Source organism: Wyeomyia smithii, chromosome 2 (assembly GCF_029784165.1).
Source record: "Wyeomyia smithii strain HCP4-BCI-WySm-NY-G18 chromosome 2, ASM2978416v1, whole genome shotgun sequence".
Classification (NCBI taxonomy): Eukaryota; Metazoa; Arthropoda; class Insecta; order Diptera; family Culicidae; genus Wyeomyia; species Wyeomyia smithii.
In genome coordinates this window covers 220,588,228-220,607,671 of record NC_073695.1, presented here as the reverse complement: position 1 = coordinate 220,607,671, position 19,444 = coordinate 220,588,228, and the positions used below count along the sequence as shown (strand labels likewise).

Sequence of the window (19,444 nt, the reverse complement as noted above, 5' to 3'; positions counted from 1 at the left end):
GGTATTTTCGGAAGGATCACCATTCGCATAGCAAATGCCTATGATTCGTAGTTTTCACGGCCTTTTAATTTATCCACCGGTAACATGGAGAAATTTTAACTGTATGTTTCTCCGTTACATCCTTCGGAATGTCTGGTCTAGTTACCGTTTCCGCCTTCGGAACACCTTTCTAATTTTGAAATATCTTGAAGTAAAAATTTTCTTATAATTTGTTGATCAGCCGGCTGATCAGGTTGAAAGACAAACGTAAAGTAAAGCTTTTATTTAATTTATTATTGTTCATGGCATACCTTCATAGTTCAACGCTTACTTCTTTCATTTTAAATTTCATAAAAAAAGACTCGCCTTTGGTTATTCGTAGTAGCGCCACATTGTTGGGTAATGTACAGAAAACGCTTTTTTATTACACCTCACAGTGTATTCTACTAAAACTAGGGCAAGTGTCTTCAAACTAGATTCACCCCAAAACCACTTGGTCATTTGCAATCTAGTTTACTCACATGTCATTAAATGCCTGAATGTAGCCTTATAATCTCAATAAATTTAGTTTTATTTAATTTTTTTCTGCAAATTCACTTGCGATAAAGCTCCCGCAGGGGCTTGGACTTGCGTCATGCCGACCGTGGTAATGCAGGACACCACAGTGATTTTTTTTTTGTTCGACCGACAGCCAATAATAATTTAAAATTTATTCCTTATATGTACTGAAATATGCTAAAGCTACTCACACTACTTCTTCGGTTCTTCCTTCGGCGCATCGGGGTACGTGTTCGGGAATCCCAGATAGTAATCCGCTATCCGGCCGGCCTCTCGCAGGCCGCTGAGCAGAGCACCGTGCACCGTAGCAGGATAATTGCGTATCGTGTGTTCTCCGGCGAAAAATAACCGTGGAATGTCTGCTTTGTTATCGTCATCGTCATTGTGCCCGTTGCCTGAGGAGTGGGCAGTTCCATTAACCCCACCAGCACTACTCGCTTCGAAGCGAGGCGTAACGGGTGCGGCTAATAAGTCGTAATCGCTGCCAGATGATCCCACTGAAACAAAGCTATACGAACCGCGTGCCCAGGGATCTGCCCGCCACCGTGTAACTACGGTTTCCTTCGGTTGAGGAACTGCCGAATTACCAAAAATACCCTTCAAAACAGCAATGCAACGACCTAAAAAGTGGCAAAATTATTTATATTTTAATCCACGAACAGTAAACGAATATCATTACACTCTTACCTACGATTACATCATCGGAAACGTTTTCCATTATGGCAGCTGACTGACCGGCGACCAGCGCTAGCAGAACTGGTGATTGTGAAATGTTCCAGAACAGAAACAGTTCCCCTCGACTAGCGGTGGTGCTTCCGACATGACCGAACAGATTGGTATTCGGGTCCCAGAAAATGCGATCGAAACACAGCACAACCTTGTTGAGATTACCAAAGCCAAGCCGTTGAATTGCGGACTGTTTCCACTCTGGCAGTGGCGGGTCGAAACGGACTGTGTTTATTTGGGACGATAGTTCGGAAATGGCCACTTTTAGGACGCCCAATGTCAACGTGCATAGCACCAAATCGGCCTTGTAGTGGACAGTGGAATTGTTTGATTTGAGATCTGCCGTTACTTCGACCCCTCCCGGGAAATATTTGATTCTCTTAACAGCTGTGTTAACTCGCACATCCAAACCTTCCGTTAGTGCAATAGGAACACAAGAGTAACCATTTCTAACAGTTGTATGATTGCCAATGAATTCAAAATCATCATCCTGATCCCAGTGCTTAAGCGAGAGATTACTTAATGGAGTTGCGTTGGCGAATTCCAGATTGGCAAAGTGCCAATCAAGGATCTGTCTGTCTTTAGAGGAAAGATAAACCTCACTAACTTGCTCGTTTTCTAAATCTTTCAGCTTGCTTTCTATTTCATCCTGGTTAGTGCGCAGTCGTTCCATCTCTTTCCATGCTAGTTGCTCTTCGCGAACTGTTACCCTTATACTGAACTCATGTTCAATGTACTTGGTGTCAATTTCGCTTGGTTTCGGCGGTTTTGTTTCTAGTAACTTCTTGTGCTTAGCGCGTAAATCCCGAATGCGATCTACGATGTCCTTGATATGATTTTGGTTATCAATCAGTTTTCGTTGCCATGAAATTATGTTGTTCAAGTGTTGGACTTGTTTTTCTTTAACGTGTTTTTCCTGTAGTTTTATAATCCATTCTAATGCCTGGCCTAACGAAACAGGGTGGTTTCCGGCATAGTTGAAATCCAGCTGATGGGAGAGGTAGCTTGTTGCTTCCAACAGGCGGTTGAATTCGCGCTCGACCATGTCGTCCTTATGTTTAGGAACGGGTTTCCCTCCTGCTCCGTAAAGAGGACAAGCAGTTTTTATTGGGGCCATTTCCATTCCCGTTTGTTTACTGAGAATCGTAATGGGATTACCCCAAATACCCGTCACTACCATAGCTCCCAGATCGGCTGTGTACGAATTTTTACGAAAAGTTGCTATTCGACCTCCAACCCGGTCCCTTGCCTCCAGCACGATTACATCAAATCCAAACTGTTGCAGTTGTTGAGCAGCCGCAAGACCCGAAATCCCTGCTCCAATGACTATTACTTTAGCTAGTTTTTTACTAGGCAGTGGCTTGAGCCGTTTGAAAATGCCAAAATTTATAAACCCATGACGTTCCAGAAACGCATGCACTTTTCGTACTAGATTAGGGTCACTATCGAATGGCTGTTCCATATTTTTTAGAGTATTCTCTATGGTTAACTGAATGGTTGGATTTTCAATCCACATTTGTAAAATTCTGTTACGGACATTGAGAAACACACGTTGAGCCACCAATCCATGTTTAGTAATTTCAGGAAAGCAAACAGCCTCCGAAGCAGTCATTTTTTCGAAAGGCAATCGAGATTGAAAAGCGGCTCCCTCTAAGCCCGTCAAAATTTCCCTATGTGGATTCGGTTCGGTTTCTCCTTTTTCATCCTTAATCGTTAGATCGGGATCTCGTTTTTTAACCTTCGGCTCTATCTTTGTATCCTGTTTCCTATCCGTTGTGCTATCGGTTGAATTTGTTGGTTTGGTGTCGGAATATTCAACTTTCGGTTTTTTGCGTCGACTAATCCGACGTCCTTCCGTATTTTCGTCGTTATCCTTGATATCTGTCTGATTAGAACCAGGACCAAGGCGTGCTTTAGTCCTTGAAGTCACGTCAGTCATTTCGATGTCGGAATCGTCACTGATAATTGTGACTGTTTCGATTTCCTGCATGGTGCTTGAGGCGTTCAGCGAGCCACCACCAGTTGCGGCCGCTGTAATCGAGCTCGTATTCATTGGATGTTCCTAATTTTCGTCCACGATTTTGTGCGTTTGCAGCCAGTGGATTCTTCTTTTTCTTTATTGTCGCTGTAGCAGCACCAGAAAATCGAACACTTTCCACCTACTGTTATGGCACCATTCTACACCGGTTTTCGTTGTTTCTGCCAAGCTTAAATTTCTGTAATAAAGATAGCAATGTCGCTTAAATGATAAACGAAAATAATCCATTATTTTTACGTTTTTCCTTGCACTCTCGTTACTATTAACAAACGATGCACAACAAATTCTTGACAAAAAAAAACAACCGCAATGAAAATCGTTTCTGTGCGTTGCTAATTTCAGCAAATCGAATTCTTAAGATCATGGTGCGCGTACCTACACGCTTCTTTTTTTTACTCTAAGCTGAAAAAAATTAACACACATATCTGCATGAACATACATTCTTGCTGCATGCTTGAACATTTCAACGAAAACAATAATTTAACGAGAAACAGTTTTTTTTTCATATATCAATCATAATATTGATATTTTGTCAACCCAACATTTTTTAAACAATCATTGTTTAAAAGGAAACAAATCTCGCGTAATTTTTCAAAGCGACCTATCTAACATTGAGAGACTCTCTCTGTTTACTTTCTCTTTGATCAATAATTATGTTATTTTTTCCATATTTCATAACATTCAATGCATAGTAAGCAAGACAGTATTACTATCTCTCGATTAAGGGGAAGAAAGCTTAGAAAATATATATAATGACGACGTAATTAACGGAACAAAGTGAGAGAGGAGAGAATCTGTCATTGTTACTTAGGTCCCTTTGAAAAATTACGCGAGAAATATTCAACTTCATTGTTGACTAAGAGCATCTATAACGGTGGGCTTCTAAACCCTGTTTAGCAGCGCTCTATCCCACTTTCCACGAGCGATAATGACGAAGAGTGCACGCAGCCCATTTTGACGTTTTCTGTAGGTCGGGTAATTTTCAAGCGCAGTAACGGAGTGAAAAACATAAAAATTTTGCAACGTTGCCGTCCTTTCGACAACTCTGCTTACGTCAGTTTGAAGTCTTCATATACATATTATATTGAAAGAAAAATATATCTGGCAACAATCACGTTGTCAATTTTTCAGAAATCCCAAATCTGACGCATATTACGCTTATTACGAACACGCATTATAGTGACCGCCATTATGGTGCGTAAAAAGCTGGATACATGCATGGATACATTAGAGTGGTCTATAGGAGTCTAGGGCTGAGCGAACGGCTCACATTAGTGAACCATTGCTCTTTGAGCGCACCCATACTGATGGTAATAGCACAGACAAACAGACGTGCCACTCGATGACGATTTCATCGGCCAGAAAAATAACGATAATTTTGAAATTTTGCTTAGTGAGTAATAATGCCGCTAGTGTCGCTATGAGCAAGCGTGCACATTTGTTATCAGAGACAAAAACCATCAGTAATGCCGCTTGTGTTGATTAACTCTCTAGTGCCCAAGGCCGCCATTTGGCGGGCTTCAGTCGAAGTTCTGAAAAGCTTCAATAAATACTTAAAAAGTGTTTATAATGGTTCATAGTGATTTTACCGAAGCCCGTCTACAAATTAACTTGGGCACTAGAGGGTTAAGCAAGCGTGCGCACCCATTAGCAAAGACAAAAACCGTTTTACGAAAATAAGTTAGTAGACAATAAGCTCACATGGTGGCGCACGAGTAGCAACGTTTCGAATAAGGACGAAGATTTTCCAGGATTTTTGTACGAAAAGGCACGTCTGTTTGTCTGTGGTAATAGAAAACGAAGTTTACCGAAATATCGCGATCAAGCAACCTCGCAAGGAAATTATTTAAAACCATGAGCCCTTCATTTGAGTCGGTTCGCATTAGTGAGTGAGCAGTTTAGAGCTACTCTTTGGAAAGAGTGAAGACATTTGTGTTGCCAGTAATTTTTTTCTTTTGATAATATTGTCTTTTTTTTTAACCAAATGCGCCGCATTCGTCGCAATAATTGTTGCCATACAAACTATACGATGACGATTTTTGCGTCGCATTAGGCGCGTTTTAGGAAGGGAGTAATGCGTAATTTGAGTGAGTAATTTATTACGAACTTCACATTCTAGTGTCCGGTATGGTACGTTTAAAGCTGGATTGAAAACAAGCCTCAGATTACGTAACACTCAGGGAGAAATCTTCCAAAAAAGTTGGTACAAAATGAACTACTCGAATGGTACCACGCTTTGAATAAAATCACAGTTTGAGTTGTTTTTTAAGGCAGTAGCCCTGCATTTGTCTCGTTCCTACTCGAAAAAGGCTGCATTGATTTTGTCAATTACTTTTTGACAGTTCCTTATGGGAAAACTGCAGAGCTCTAGCGTGTAAGAATAAAAAGTTGGTGTCGAAGCGCCATCTCTGCGGCAAAATCGCGAGCTAAACTGAGCGTCAAGTTGAAGTTCTTACTACACTGAGAAACTTTGCTGAAGACTGCACATAGGTTGGATAGAGTATCAAAGTACTGGACATAGCAATTGTATTTTTACATGAAACCTATGGTTATATTCAAACTGAAATATCACAAAAACTCCAAAAAACACCTCTTTCAAAATTTCAGAAAATGAAAATTTTTGGATGGACAATTTTTAGAAAAAATCATGGTTTGCAAATACTTGCTACCCGCTGAGATATCTACTTCACAAAATTATGTATTTTTTCAAATTTTATGTAATATTTTCACTTAAGTACTTCAAAAACTCCTGTACTCGGAAGAAAACTACGTATTCATTCAATTTGTATCGAGAAAAAATTTGTAAGAAATTAATTCGAGTGAACTCATAAAATTATCACAATAAAACGAGAAAATCAGACAAAATTTATAAAAACTCCTAGATCTCTGAAACTTGAAGAGCTAGAAATTTTGTATATACTGTAAAGTTTCATGAAATTTAGAGATCTACAACTTTGTCGAATACCGCAAAGCTCTAGCGTGTAAGAGAAAGAAGTTGGCATCGCAACTCTACCTTTGCGGCTGAATTCCGAACTAATTCAAACATCCAAAATGAAGCCCTAACTATACCAAGAAACTTTGTAGAAGATCGGAAACCGATTGATCAAACTCTAAGAGCCCTATTAATTTCGTTCCGCTAGATTCCATTTCTAGCCCGGTGTGCAATGACAGTTGGTATATAGGCGAACTGTCATTGTAGCGATTTCGAGCAGTTTTGAGTCGTGATTTATTAGGCGAAGGACAATGATAGAATTTTTTTTTTAAATCACGTTTTACTTAAAAAACGCAGATCTATCAGATGATATAAAAAACTGATATAGCTAAACACCCCAATTTAATGGAACTGTAAAAATCACTAGCATTTCAATACCATTCGAGGCTCAAAGCTTCAGGGCAGTCTCAAATTGGTACAAAAAATCGACCCCCAAAAAATCTCGGGTTCGGGTTTCACAAAAATAAAAATTTTCGGGTTCGGGTCGGGTTTGATCGAAAAAAGTTAAAGGGTATGTGGTTGAGTGCACAAACGTAGGCTTGCCGTGGGACTATGGTGGGTGTAAAGATTTAATTCTGCCATATCCATAGCACAGACTAACAGACATAACACTTCGAACAAATTTTCAATAAAATCATCGTTCGGATGATACCAGTACTTAACGATAGAAATAATAGCACCATCTGCCGCCGTGTTCGCGCTGCCTCTTGTATTTCGACATCAGCGCTAGCGTACGTACATGTGTCACATTCGGAACCACAATATATGTATGAGATTGTATGACAGCGCCTCAGACGGCGTGATCGCGTGGCGGCTGTTATTCGATTGGAAATTCAAAACTAACGTGTTTTGTGGCGATGGAGCTAGGTTCCAGTGTTACGTCTGTTAGTCTGTGGCCATAATCCATGAACATTTCACAAAAAAACACATACACCTGTCATAAACCACAGCATACAAATACCAATACCCACATGAACTGCCCATGAATGCATAACAGTCCCATGTAATTTCCCATCACTTTTTGCCTAAACCTCAAAAACTTCTTCACATACCCGGTGCTCTCGAAAAATCGCAAGAAAAAACTTTTTGTTGCTAAATTGATTGGAAAAATATGAATTTTGGTCAGTCCCATGTTACAAATAAACGCAAAACAAGCTCACACACTCACACGCTACTCAGACATACACGCTTGATATACGACACACTATACGTACACTATCGGCAGCACCTTAACGGCTTCCAAGTCTTCCAATGGTCCCTTCCAACGGCTTCCAATAGTCCCCAGTGCCGTTCACGTCCAATTTTGAGCTGTATTTCAACAACGATATCTGAATTAGATTACCACTGGTGGGGTCCAACTCAGATCGAAGAGGAGCCGAACTGTTCGCCTTGACGGTCGACCAGGGAATGATCTCTCAACACGGAATGTCCTTTTATAGCGTCACTCAGTGTGGGGAACTTGGGTGATTGGGGGAAGAACCAATCACGTGGAAGCATCTCTGCTTTCTTTCTTCGTCGCTTACGTTGCGTGATGAATGCGATGCCAATTGGCTGGCATTGCTATCCAATGACTGAATGCGTGAAATCACTTCGTCTATGTTTTTGAAGTCTGCGTTAGGGAAATATACCAACCGTATTAAAAATGTATGTGGATATTCGACCTTCAAACTTTTCCGCAATTTTAACGGTGTAATAAGAAAATAGTAACTGAAATTACCATGTTATACAAATCTTGTATATTTTAGCTTTCCAACGGTATATTAACTATTGAAATCGGAACAGTTGTTTGAGCGCTATTAGCATCTAAAATCTTCCATTCCGCCAACCAAAAACGTTACATGTTGAATCCAGTTTTCACAAAATGTACCTTAGTATAGTGAAGAAAGACGTAGTCCCACGTCAAAAAAAGTTTCGGATTCGGGTCAAGTTCGAGTTTCAACCAAAAAACAAAACGGATACGTGTTTGAAAAAAGCCAAACCCGACTATTTCTACCCGAAAAAAAATAACGACAAAAAAACCTTGAAAATTGCTGTTATTTTACATACTTATACCATAATTTAACTACGTTTTTCATTGTAAATACATCAAAACATTGTTTTTGTCTTTTTGACCATGAAAAAGAGGTGTTGTTATGTATCTCAACAGCATTTTTTCAGGCATTTTCTCCATACATTTAGAAGTCACTGACAATGTTTTTCATGGTAAAAATATTGTCGGTGGTAGATGCAACAACGAAAACCGTTCGTGAAACATGGTAATGACAAAAATCGTTTGCAAGCTTACAGTAAAAATACCGTGTTTTTATGGTTACAATAAAAAACATTGTCCGTTTACTGTTCTCACCGCAAAATACATCGTAATTTTTTTTCTTGGGTATCCAGCTTTCCACGAGCGGTAATGGCGGACAGTACACGCAGCCCATTTTAACGTTTTTTGTGGGTCGGGTAATTTTCAATCGCAGTAACGGAGTGAAAAACATAAATTTTTTGCAACGCAACATAGCAACTTTAATAAACCGTTTTGTTTATTATGATCCGTGCATGCGCACGACGGAATTAATATAACAAAACGCCCATTGTTTGTTGAAGTTGCTACGCTACGTTACTATGTTGTGATATTTTATACTCCGTTACTGCGATTGAAAATTCCCTGACCTACAGAAAATGTCAAAAAGAGCTGCGTGCACTGTCCGCTAACCAGCTTTCCACGAGCGGTAATGGCGAACAGTGCACGCAGCCCTGTTTATTAAAGTTGCGTTGCTACATTGCAAAAATTTTATGTTTTTCACTCCGTTACTACGATTGAAAATTACCCGACCTACAGAATACGTCAAAATGGGCTGCGTGCACTGTGTGCCATTTCCGCTTGTGGAAAGCTGGATCACCGCTCGTGGAAAGCTGGACATTTAGCAGAGTTCTATCCAGCTCTCCACGAGTGGTAATGGCGGACAGTGCACGCAGCCCATTTTGACGTCTTCTGTAGGTCGGGTAATTTTCAATCGTAGTAACGGAGTGAAAAACATAAAATTTTTGCAATGTAGCATAGCAACAGGGGCAAGACAGCTTTCATCTTAGTTACTCTTATGCTTGAGAGTAACTCTAATTTACTCAATGAAATTTTCAGATGATTCACATCCTTTTATTACCTTGAGAACAAGAAAAACATATGAACGGTGAGACCAAGCAACATTCATGTATGTATTCGCGGTGGGGAAAAAGTTTAGAGATGGATATTAAGAGACACGAGAGTTACTCAGATTTAGTCTTTATTTTCAAGGTTTCCTCAGAAAAACTCGGCGAATCTCAAATTTACTCACTTTTAGTTGAGTTACTCTTTTGCTTATGAGTAATACTAATTCACTCAGCATTACTCCGAATTTTCCAGATGATTCACATCTTTTGTGACGGCGAAAAGCCCCCGACGACTACAGTGTAAACTACGTGCTAAGAAATTGGCATATATAGTGGCCGGGCACATTTGACGCACGTAGCGGTGACAAGCAAAGAAAAAGAAAGATATCGTTCATAGAAAGTAAAAGTCATGCTCGATAGCTGCCGAATTAAGGTGAAATTTATTTCTAAGATTTGCTGTGTGTGTGGAACCTTTCTAGATCCCACTGTATGGCAGTGATGTAGTGAAAAAAAGACAGTTGCAATTATCTTTCATTTCTACAACTATCTTTGTTTCGGGATCTAGAAGGTGTTACCTCTACCGACCTTCCAAAGCCCCCTTACAGAATGACTGAGTACTTGCAGTACATTCCGGAGTAATTTTACAATCGGTAAGCCCCGCCTCAAAATAATATTAGAATCTTGCAGATTTTATTATTATTTTCAGACTTTCAATTCGTTTGATACATTTGTATCAAAAAATTGACCCGTATTTAATAGCATGTTATAACTTTATTTCTAAGATTTGTTCTACCTAAAATAAATAATTAAATAATTAATTTGTTACTCTACTTAAACCCACTATTTATTATTCAAGTAAGTTAATTAAAATTGTGTTTCCGTTTCTAAAATATATAATATTAAAATTTTTAGTTGTAATTCGATAACCTAAAACGGATACGGGAAGAATCTCAACGGTGATAGATTGAACTGAAACTTTGTAGGTAATTAATTAAGAAACGAATACCTTTATTATAAAAAAATACATTTTACAGCTAAAGCTGAATCCAACAATCCTTGTCTTTGGTCTGCTATGGATAGTTCCAACAATTTCTTTAAAAATTTTCATCGCGAGATCCTCTCATAATGCGTAAAGTTGGTGATGGTGAGAATCCACAAGAGGAATCTGCTTGTTCAGCTTGTGATCGCCTGGATAATGTCGACGATATGGTGGCATGCGACACCTGCAGTAGTTGGTTTCATTTCACCTGCGCGGATGTTGATGAAGTAGTCTCGAATCAGCCGTGGAAATGCATGTCGTGCGGAACACCTAATCGAAACCAATCGGTACCAAAATTGTTGCTTTTGCCAACCAGCGGAGGAAAAAAATCAAAAGTATGCAAAACTGGAGGGAGCAAGAAGTCGGCAAACAAAGGGTCCGTAAGTGTTGCCTCTAGTGTTAAGAATAGGGCGATCGAGATAGAGATTAAAATGATAGAGGTACAAGAACGTATTAAGGAGCAGGAATTGGAAGAGAAGAAAGAGATGATCCATGCAATCTCGGGTTATGCGGTTATAAAGCCTGTATTACACTCTTTGACCGTCAAATATTTGACTGTTGACCATTATGTCAAAATGGTAAAATTTATTTGACATCACGATTGTTGTTTGCCCGTGTTTGCCACATTAAAAAATGGAGAGTGACAAACAATTATCTTTGACCAAATTTTTATCTGTCAAAAAGTGACAAATATTTGACGCTTGGTCAAAGAGTGTAATACAGCCTTAAGGAAAAATACAAAAGGCGAGTGAACACGTCATGTCCTTGAATATATTCTTACAATAGACATCATCGTCCTCCCAAAAAAAGAGAGCAAAAGAGAAAGAAAGAGAATGGAAAAGGGAAAAATATGGAACGTCAAATGCTTGGAAATTTTTCAGACACTCAAAATTGAACATAAGCAATAAGGCAATCCACGAGACAGTTGCGATCAGCTGATTTCAATCTGTTTTCAACTTATGACAGCTTTACGTACGTTCGATCGGTCGGAACTTGGATGCAATCCGAATCCAAAGCGTGAAAAACAAATGTTATCCGATGGGTAACTCTTGTTCGTTTGGCTCAGATTTTGACATGTTCGTGTGGCTCACAACATTCTCTTCGCATTCCTCTGAGTATTGCTACTTTAAAGTCTCCTATCAGTATTAACTTGACGCGCTGCCCGAAGCGCACCGTAAAATTTGTCAGCTTCAACTGGTATCACTTTCTTACTTGAGTCGTAAATAGCGATGTCGTTTCTTTATTTCTTGGCAGATTTAGCCTGACGCAGTGGAATAAAGAAATTTGCTATTAGCACAGCATAACAGACGTAACACCGGAACCTAGCTCTATCGCTACAAAAAACGATCATTTCGAAATTTCCAATCGAATAACAATCATCGCGCGATAACGCCGTCTGGGGCGCTGTCATGCAATCTCATACATGTTTTGTTGTTCTCAATTTGACACATGCCGTACGCTGGCGCTATTGTCGAAATATAAGACGAAGCGCGAACACGGCAGCAGATGGCGCTAGTGTTATTAACGTAGAGTACTGGTATCATCCGAACGATGATATTATTGAAAATTTGTGCAAAGTGTTATATCTGTTAGTCTGTGCTATTAGTTTAGTCATTTCGAATGATTCGTTAAATCGAATAAATCTTCAGATCTAGCAGCACTGAATGTCAGAATTCAAAGATTCAACGAAATATTTACCATTTTCAACGTCAAAAAGCCGGGCATCGATAAAACAGAGCATCTTTCGAGTCCTGCTTTATCAGCCACGTTGGAATTTCTGACGGACGGATAAGAATGACCGTCTTCGTTTTTCTTGCCAAGTAAAAGTCGGTTCCGAATAATTGCACCTAGAAAAAAGTGTTTTATTACAGCTTTTTGCCAGTTTCGTACGTGTTTTTCTGTGCAGGTTAGTCTAACATTGTTAAAAATTGTGTTTTTTGAGCAAAAACAAATTTGAAGTGTATTGTATTCATCGTTTTTTATTATTGATGTATGTTTGTATATTTTCGCCAGGTCATCACAGTTCGGTGTATTTTTGCTTAGCTAGTATTATCAGTATAAAAAACCTGTCATCAAAATATTTTATTTGTCACTTTTCAGTAATCAAAATGAAGTTAAAGGAGCTTCAAAAAATGGTAAATGTGGCATGGTCGCCGGCTCAGCAGGATCAAATTATGCTAGCGGCCGGAACTGCCGCTCAACAGTTGGATGCATCTTTCAGTACTTCGTCTACGTTGGAATTGTATTCAATCAATCTATCTGATCCGAGCTACGATCTTCAGCTAGTTGGAAGTCAAAACACTTCTCATCGATTCCATAAAGTATTGTGGAGTCCTTTTGAGTTTGGTGCTGCTCACCCGAATGGTTTAATAGTGGGCGGATGTGAGAGTGGCGTTATTCAAGTTTACAGTGCTTCAAAGCTGCTGGCCGGGGAGAATGCATTGTTAGCCCAACAGGATAAACATAGCGGAGCAGTACGTAGCATGGATTACAATCCATTTCAAAACAACCTGCTGGCTTCGGGTGCTTCAGAATCGGATATTATCATTTGGGACATCAACAATACCACTGTACCCATGAGCCCAGGTGCGAAAGTACAACCGCTCGAAGACGTGCAGGGACTGGCTTGGAATCGGCAAGTTAAGCACATTCTTGCATCTGTGTTTTCCAATCGATGTGTCATTTGGGATTTGCGAAAAAGCGAACCGATTATTAAGTTAAGTGACAGCCAGTCGCGGATTCGTTGGCGAGTAGTTCAGTGGCACCCAGAAGTTGCCACTCAACTGTGGCTTGCTAGTGAGGAAGATCAGGCTCCATCTGTTCAGTTGTGGGATCTGCGTTATGCTACTGCGCCGGCCAAGACGTTTCACATCCATCAGCGTGGTATGTTGGGACTCACTTGGTGCCACCAAGACTTCGATCTCGTGGCTTCATGTGGCAAAGATAGCAAAATCTACTGCTGGAATCAAAATTCTGAAGAATCGGTATGCTATTCTTTAATACGGAGGAAAGAACTTGTTTTTATAACTTTACTTCCTAGAACGGGGAAATATTATCTGAATTAGCATCCACCAATCAGTGGACGTTCGATGTTACGTGGTGCCCAAGAAATCCTGCCTTAATCGCCGGATCCAGCTTTGACGGAAACGTTACAGTGTATTCAATTTATGGAGGCGTCCATCAACAGGTGCAAACAACGAACAAAATTGCTGACTCGTTTCCGGGAATGGAAAGCATCGGCCATGAGCCAGTGTCTCAAACCAGCACACAATCTCAGTCGGTTTGTAGCGACCTAAAGCGTGCTCCGAAGTGGCTGCGACGACCTGCTGGTGCTAGCTTTGGTGTGAGTAACCTTTTTGTTTATTGAGAAGAACAGTAAATTTTAACTTTTTTTTGCAGTTCGGTGGTAAGCTAATTACATACAACGGAAATAATCGCACGGTGACTGTGAATCAGGTGATAACCGACCCGGAATTAGTAGATCGTGCGACTCGGCTGGAGCAAATGCTTGAGAAGGAAAATTTTGTCGAATATTGTCGAGCGAAAGCTGATCAAACGACTGACCAGCATTCACGGTTGTTGTGGTATTTTCTGAAGGCCAATTTTGAGGAGAATCCGCATGCGGAAATGCTCAACTTACTTGGTATGTGTGCTCAGATTTTGCACAGCTCGATTTAAGTTTAAATTTAACTTTCGCTTTTTAGGTTATCACTCAGAGGATATTTCAAATAAATTTAAAAAGTATACCGGTGAAAGCGCCCAAGGCGCAGATGATCGTGCCAAAGCGAATCCAGTGGATGGATTGACTGATCAAATGGCAGGTCTCAGTCGGGTGAGTTAGATATTTGTTGACTTTGCTTTTGAGATTGTTGGATTCAAATGGTAACTTTGCCTGTATGCTTTCTGGTTCAAATTGGCTGCCATATTTTCGATCATTCCTTTAATTATTGATTTGTTTTCTCTACGGTACAAATTTATTATTTTTTCAGTCAAGTAGGAATTGATACATGAATATCTTTTAAATAAAAGGATTGATTTTCCTCAGTTTCCATTAAAAATCGCTAGCAACTGCAAAAAAAAACTACAACAAGATTTCAATATTTAGTAACGTAGTTGTGAAAAGTGAAATTGTTATATGCAACAGTAACACAGTTTGCTCTTTAAAGATTCATTATAATAAATTAAATATACTATTATTTTACCGGTATCGCTAGATACGTGATGCGGTGATAAATAATTTGAATATATCGACAGAGTATCAGAAATAATAATAAAATTATAAATCGCAAAGCTTCAAAATCTAACATGCCACTTATAACTCTGCCTAAAAAATATTTGTATTAATTTTGTTTGGTTTCAATCTTTGTTTTGGTACTCGAAATCTGAACATTGGTTGCATTGAGTACAGAGATTCTTTGGTTAATCTTATTATTTGTCCTCTATGAATCTCGTTTGAATTATACCAATTGCAACAAAATATCATGCTTTTCTCAATATATCACGAATAGAACAATTCCACCGAAACGGATCCAAGTACCGACGATAGCACTGATCTCTCGGTAAGGAAATAATCAAGTGGTGTTTTTTTTAGAGGAACCTATGGGATGTATTTAGTATTATAACCGTGTCACTGTATAGTAGCCAGTGGAAGCCTGATTTACACCGTACATATTATTTGGTCGTTTAGCTTTCAAGCAATTTCAACTAGACTAGTGTATTGTTCCCCTCTTAGACAGCCAGTATTCAAGTTATAATGTTACACCCTAGATGTTAGTTTAGGAAACTATTACAGGAGTTTTATTTAACCTATGCTTTTTTGTAGAACTTGGATGATAACGCAGTCTTTGATGCTATTGCTGCTGGGAATAAGTTACTTGCTGAGCAATCTTTGGATCAAAAAAGCAGTCATGAAAACGAGAAGAACGTTGATGCTGCGTATAAAATCCGAACTGGCCAAGATAGTGAAGGTTTAATTTGTGAGGCTTTGTTGACTGGAAACTTAGAAGCCGCCGTAGAACTTTGCATGGAGGCTGGGAAGACCTCCGAGGCACTGATTTTAGCAATGAATGGTAATATGTTATAGGATTAAAAATTGAAATGTTTATTTTTAAACCTTCTTGATTTTGTAGGTGGTTCGGAGCTACTAGCCCGCGTGCAGTATCGGTATTTGAAAAACAGTGAAAGTTATTTGTCAAACATCATTTCGGCTTTGGTGACTGAGGACTGGAGTGGAGTTGTTACACAATGTACCATTGATTCTTGGAAGGAAGCGCTAGTTGCTGCATTAACTCATTGCAAAAATCAATTACCCTTGCTATGCGAGAGACTCGGAGAGCGTCTGCAAATGGAAGCAGCTGGCGACACTGAATTAGCTAGAAACGCTATTTTGTGCTATATTTGTGCTGGGAGTACCGAAAGATTAGTTGAAGCGTGGAATTTACAGAAACCAAACAACTCAATGGGTGATTTTGTGAATGGCGAACCAGACAAAAACAATAATAGCAACCGAGATTTACAAGAACTTGTGGAAGTTGCAATGCTATTACAAAAAGCATTAGAAAAGCAAGGTCGAGCATCCAGCGTTTCAGGAAAGTTGGCAGACTTGTTGGCACAATATGCTAGTTTGCTTGCGACCCAGGGTGCCTTGGGTTCGGCGTTGATCTATCTTGTAAACAGTACAGACCCCAAGATAGAGCAATTAAAAGATCGTTTGTGTCATGCACTGGGTCATGTAAATGCCGTGCCTCAAGTTCAACAAAACACTCCGTATTATCAAGGTGGACCGCGAGGTTCAATGAGTAACCCGCAGCAGCCGCCATCGTTTAATCCAATGTTTCCTACTATTGGGCAAGCTAGTAAAATGAAAAACTGGCAAACTCCGAATGCTTCCTCGGCACTTTCTCAACCCGTTGCTTCTGCTGCTGTACCGACAATTCCGGCTTCGATTAATCAACCTTCCTGGAATACGTCTCCGTTCCAACAACCTCCATCTGTGACACCGTTTAATTCGACTCCTTCGTTACCGCCAGCAGTTCCAATGGTATCGAAACCTCCGATGGTTCCTTCTGTACCAGATAACAGTCAACCCCCTCGACCAGCATCAGTTAGCTCTCAAAGCGGTGGATTAGCGTTGGGTCGGGCCAAATACGTTCTGGATCCATCTGTAACAACAGGACCAAATTATGGACAGCCCGCTGCAAATCCTTACCCAAATCCATTTCAATCAGCGGCCACACCCCAATTTAATCAATTCAATAACCAGCCAATTAACCAGCAACCCCAGCCAACACTTTACAATCCGGTTCCAGCAGCACAGCCGACAAATAATTTCAAACCGTTTACTCCGGCTCCATTGGTACAACCATCACCGTATCTTGCTGGAGTACCGCCATTGGACGTATCGCAACAAAATTATTCGAACCAACCTGCAGCAGCAGTGCCTCCTCCGCCGTTTAGCAACATGCAGAAAAATCCCACTCCACCACCCGGTTGGAACGATCCTCCTGCACTGAAAAGCGCGCCTCGAGCACAGGTGAGCTTTTAACAAATGGCTTCTTAACAGTTACTCCCTCTCTGTTTACCTTTCTACATCCTATACTGTCCTAATTTATTTTTTGGTTCACTTTCCTGTCTCTGTCTAATATTCACTCCTTTGTTCTTTCATGGTGAACGCTTTTCGTTACTTCCGTTATCAACTCCCTTAGTATAGTGAGCAATATGAAATGTCGGCAGTCCATGCCGGAACTCGTCAATGGCGCAAAATAATTGATTCACATGACCATTCGAATAGGTCATCACCGACGCAGGTTAGATTCAATGACGCACGTTGTTTGCTCGCTTTGCGTTCCTGTGTTATTTATTTGTTCTCGAACCCCTTTTGATACTGATATTAACTGTTTGATTGTTTGTGTTTTTTGTTAGTTCTATTACTGGTCAAGAATGTCGTGCAAATTTGTTCCAAAAATTAGTGAAAAATTATTTGAAAATATTATCGCGCGGGTAGGCTTGTTTCCGAAGGAAAAAATTTGTTATTATTCACATTCTGCGTTGCAGGATTGGTAAGAATTGTTCAACTGAAATGAACTGTTTTACTAAATCCTGCTATGTTTTGCAGTGAGATTTTGGAATTTTGTAACGTTTTAATTATTGGTTCGCAACAAGTCTTTAAATGAACTGAGCCGAAAATCTCTTTGATTTAATCTCTAACAGATATTTGATTACCACACTATATTCTAAAAATCATAAGCTGTTTGTGAATAGTCCGAATAATATTATAATAGTTCGAGTTTCTCCGTGTGGTTTGCACGAAAAAAGCAAAACAAACAGTTCTGTTTGTACGCCCCATAAATAAGTGAAGCTTTGCTATGCAAAATTATTAATCTGTTTTATCTTAAATATTTTACGATTCACTTGTTCTGTTTCTCTCTCGTTTAACCTTCATGCTCGTTTAACCTTCATATAATTCCATTCAAATCAATATCATTTGTAGCCAAAAGTCGACAATACCCCCGTTGCGCCTATTACGTCTCCCTTCCCGGGTGGATTTCCGGCTGGAGCTCAACCACAAAATGGATATCCCGACCCGAACAGTAACTACATGACCGGTCAGTACTTACCGACGGTCACCGGTGCAGGGTTGCCAGCTCAGCCTCCGACTATTTTCAACCCTGCCGCTGCAGCCGGGCCTCACCAGCAGCAAGCACAGGGTGCTATAAACTATCAGAACTTCCAGCAGAACTTATCGTACCAACCGCAACAAACGCCCGCAGCAGTTGAGAACAATTTCAACGCAAACGTTAGGCAGCAGCCCGCGCCTGTTACTCAAGCTGGACCGGAGCCTCCTAAACCGAAGCCACCACTACCGGAGGAATTTGCGTTTCTGCAGACCGTATTTGAAGAGCTGAAAAAGAATTGTATTACTGCTGCTGGGAATCCGGTAAACTTGCATAATATTGCTAATTTAAAACAAATATTTCAATTGTTATTTTTTTTTCAGCAAACAAAACGAAAGTTAGAAGATGTCTCGAAAAGATTAGAATCATTGTATGATCTACTACGCGACCGAAGGGTACGAATTAAGTATTCCTAATAGGTGTTGAACTTGCTAAGTCTATTTCTTTTTTATTTGCAGTTAACGCAAAACACGCTTGCTTCATTGACGCAGCTGGTGCAGCTTATTCAGGCTGGCGACTATGCCAACGGAATCGGGTTGCATACGCAGATGGTGTCTGGCCCTGATTTTTCTCAGATTGCGAGTTTTATGCCGGGTATTAAGGTTTTACTGCAGTCTGCGATGCAACTACAGGTTTATTTACGATAAATCGCCATTGCGTTGTCGACGGTCGTTCTGAGAATAATAATACTAGTTACGCGAATTCTAGAGTTTTGAATAGGTAATTTATGACCGAATATTTACCTACTGATTACGCTAAAGGATGAATCATTGTAAACTGGAACTGAGAACACAGCTTGCATTTACTCTTTTACTTCCCTTGTATTTCCTTCGTTGATGAAACGTGTTCTAATTTCGATGTGTTTTGCTAATATTCTTTTCGTACTGTGTATGATCGCGCGTGTATGCAAGCCAGTGCTAAAAAATCTGAAATAATCCTTCGGAACTTGAGTTTTCAATAGATTCTATATGTTTATTTACAAGTATTTTGTTTATCGCTCTTTTATGTATCGAAAATATTGTATGTCGAGAAATAAATTCAATTTATTCACTAAAATATCTAATCTGGTTGATTTTTCTTGCTTTACTTTCAGAGTTGGATATATCTGTGATGTTAATATCACCCTTCATATTAGACTACATCGTAAAACTAAGGAGGAGGAAGTAGTACATTTATAAGCTGCTTCACACAGGTAAATATTCAATTGTTGTGTTTTCTACTGAAGTGAGATTAAGCTTGTCGGTGTGTGCAATGAAAAGTAGGGGTAGTTTTTCAAATACAACACTTCAATGGAATGAGACCGATAG

At 39.8% G+C, this 19,444-nt stretch overlaps 2 protein-coding genes across 4 annotated transcripts; one reads left to right on the top strand and one right to left on the bottom strand.

Annotated features, from left to right (window-relative positions):
- Nucleotides 1-476: 476 nt before the first annotated feature.
- Nucleotides 477-3,642, bottom strand: LOC129721421 (possible lysine-specific histone demethylase 1). The gene is made up of 3 exons (XM_055673967.1): nucleotides 3,539-3,642; nucleotides 1,225-3,479; nucleotides 477-1,157 (listed from the first exon to the last, which is right to left on the bottom strand). Exons 2-3 carry the CDS (start codon nucleotides 3,314-3,316, stop codon nucleotides 730-732), a joined length of 2,520 nt encoding a protein of 839 aa, XP_055529942.1. The 5' UTR covers nucleotides 3,317-3,479; nucleotides 3,539-3,642; the 3' UTR covers nucleotides 477-729.
- An 8,580-nt stretch (nucleotides 3,643-12,222) lies between these two features.
- On the top strand, nucleotides 12,223-19,200 carry LOC129723756 (protein transport protein Sec31A). Of its 3 annotated transcripts, XM_055678155.1 has the most exons (12): nucleotides 12,223-12,370; nucleotides 12,565-13,448; nucleotides 13,505-13,807; nucleotides 13,864-14,107; nucleotides 14,169-14,296; nucleotides 14,973-15,023; nucleotides 15,287-15,533; nucleotides 15,594-16,996; nucleotides 17,169-17,270; nucleotides 17,954-18,400; nucleotides 18,461-18,532; nucleotides 18,596-19,200. In XM_055678155.1, exons 2-12 carry the CDS (start codon nucleotides 12,573-12,575, stop codon nucleotides 18,782-18,784), a joined length of 4,062 nt encoding a protein of 1,353 aa, XP_055534130.1. In that variant the 5' UTR covers nucleotides 12,223-12,370; nucleotides 12,565-12,572; the 3' UTR covers nucleotides 18,785-19,200. The 3 variants fall into 3 exon arrangements, with proteins under 3 accessions (XP_055534130.1, XP_055534131.1, XP_055534132.1); XM_055678156.1 differs by lacking the exon at nucleotides 14,973-15,023; XM_055678157.1 differs by lacking the exon at nucleotides 17,169-17,270.
- The last annotated feature ends 244 nt before the right edge of the window (nucleotides 19,201-19,444 follow it).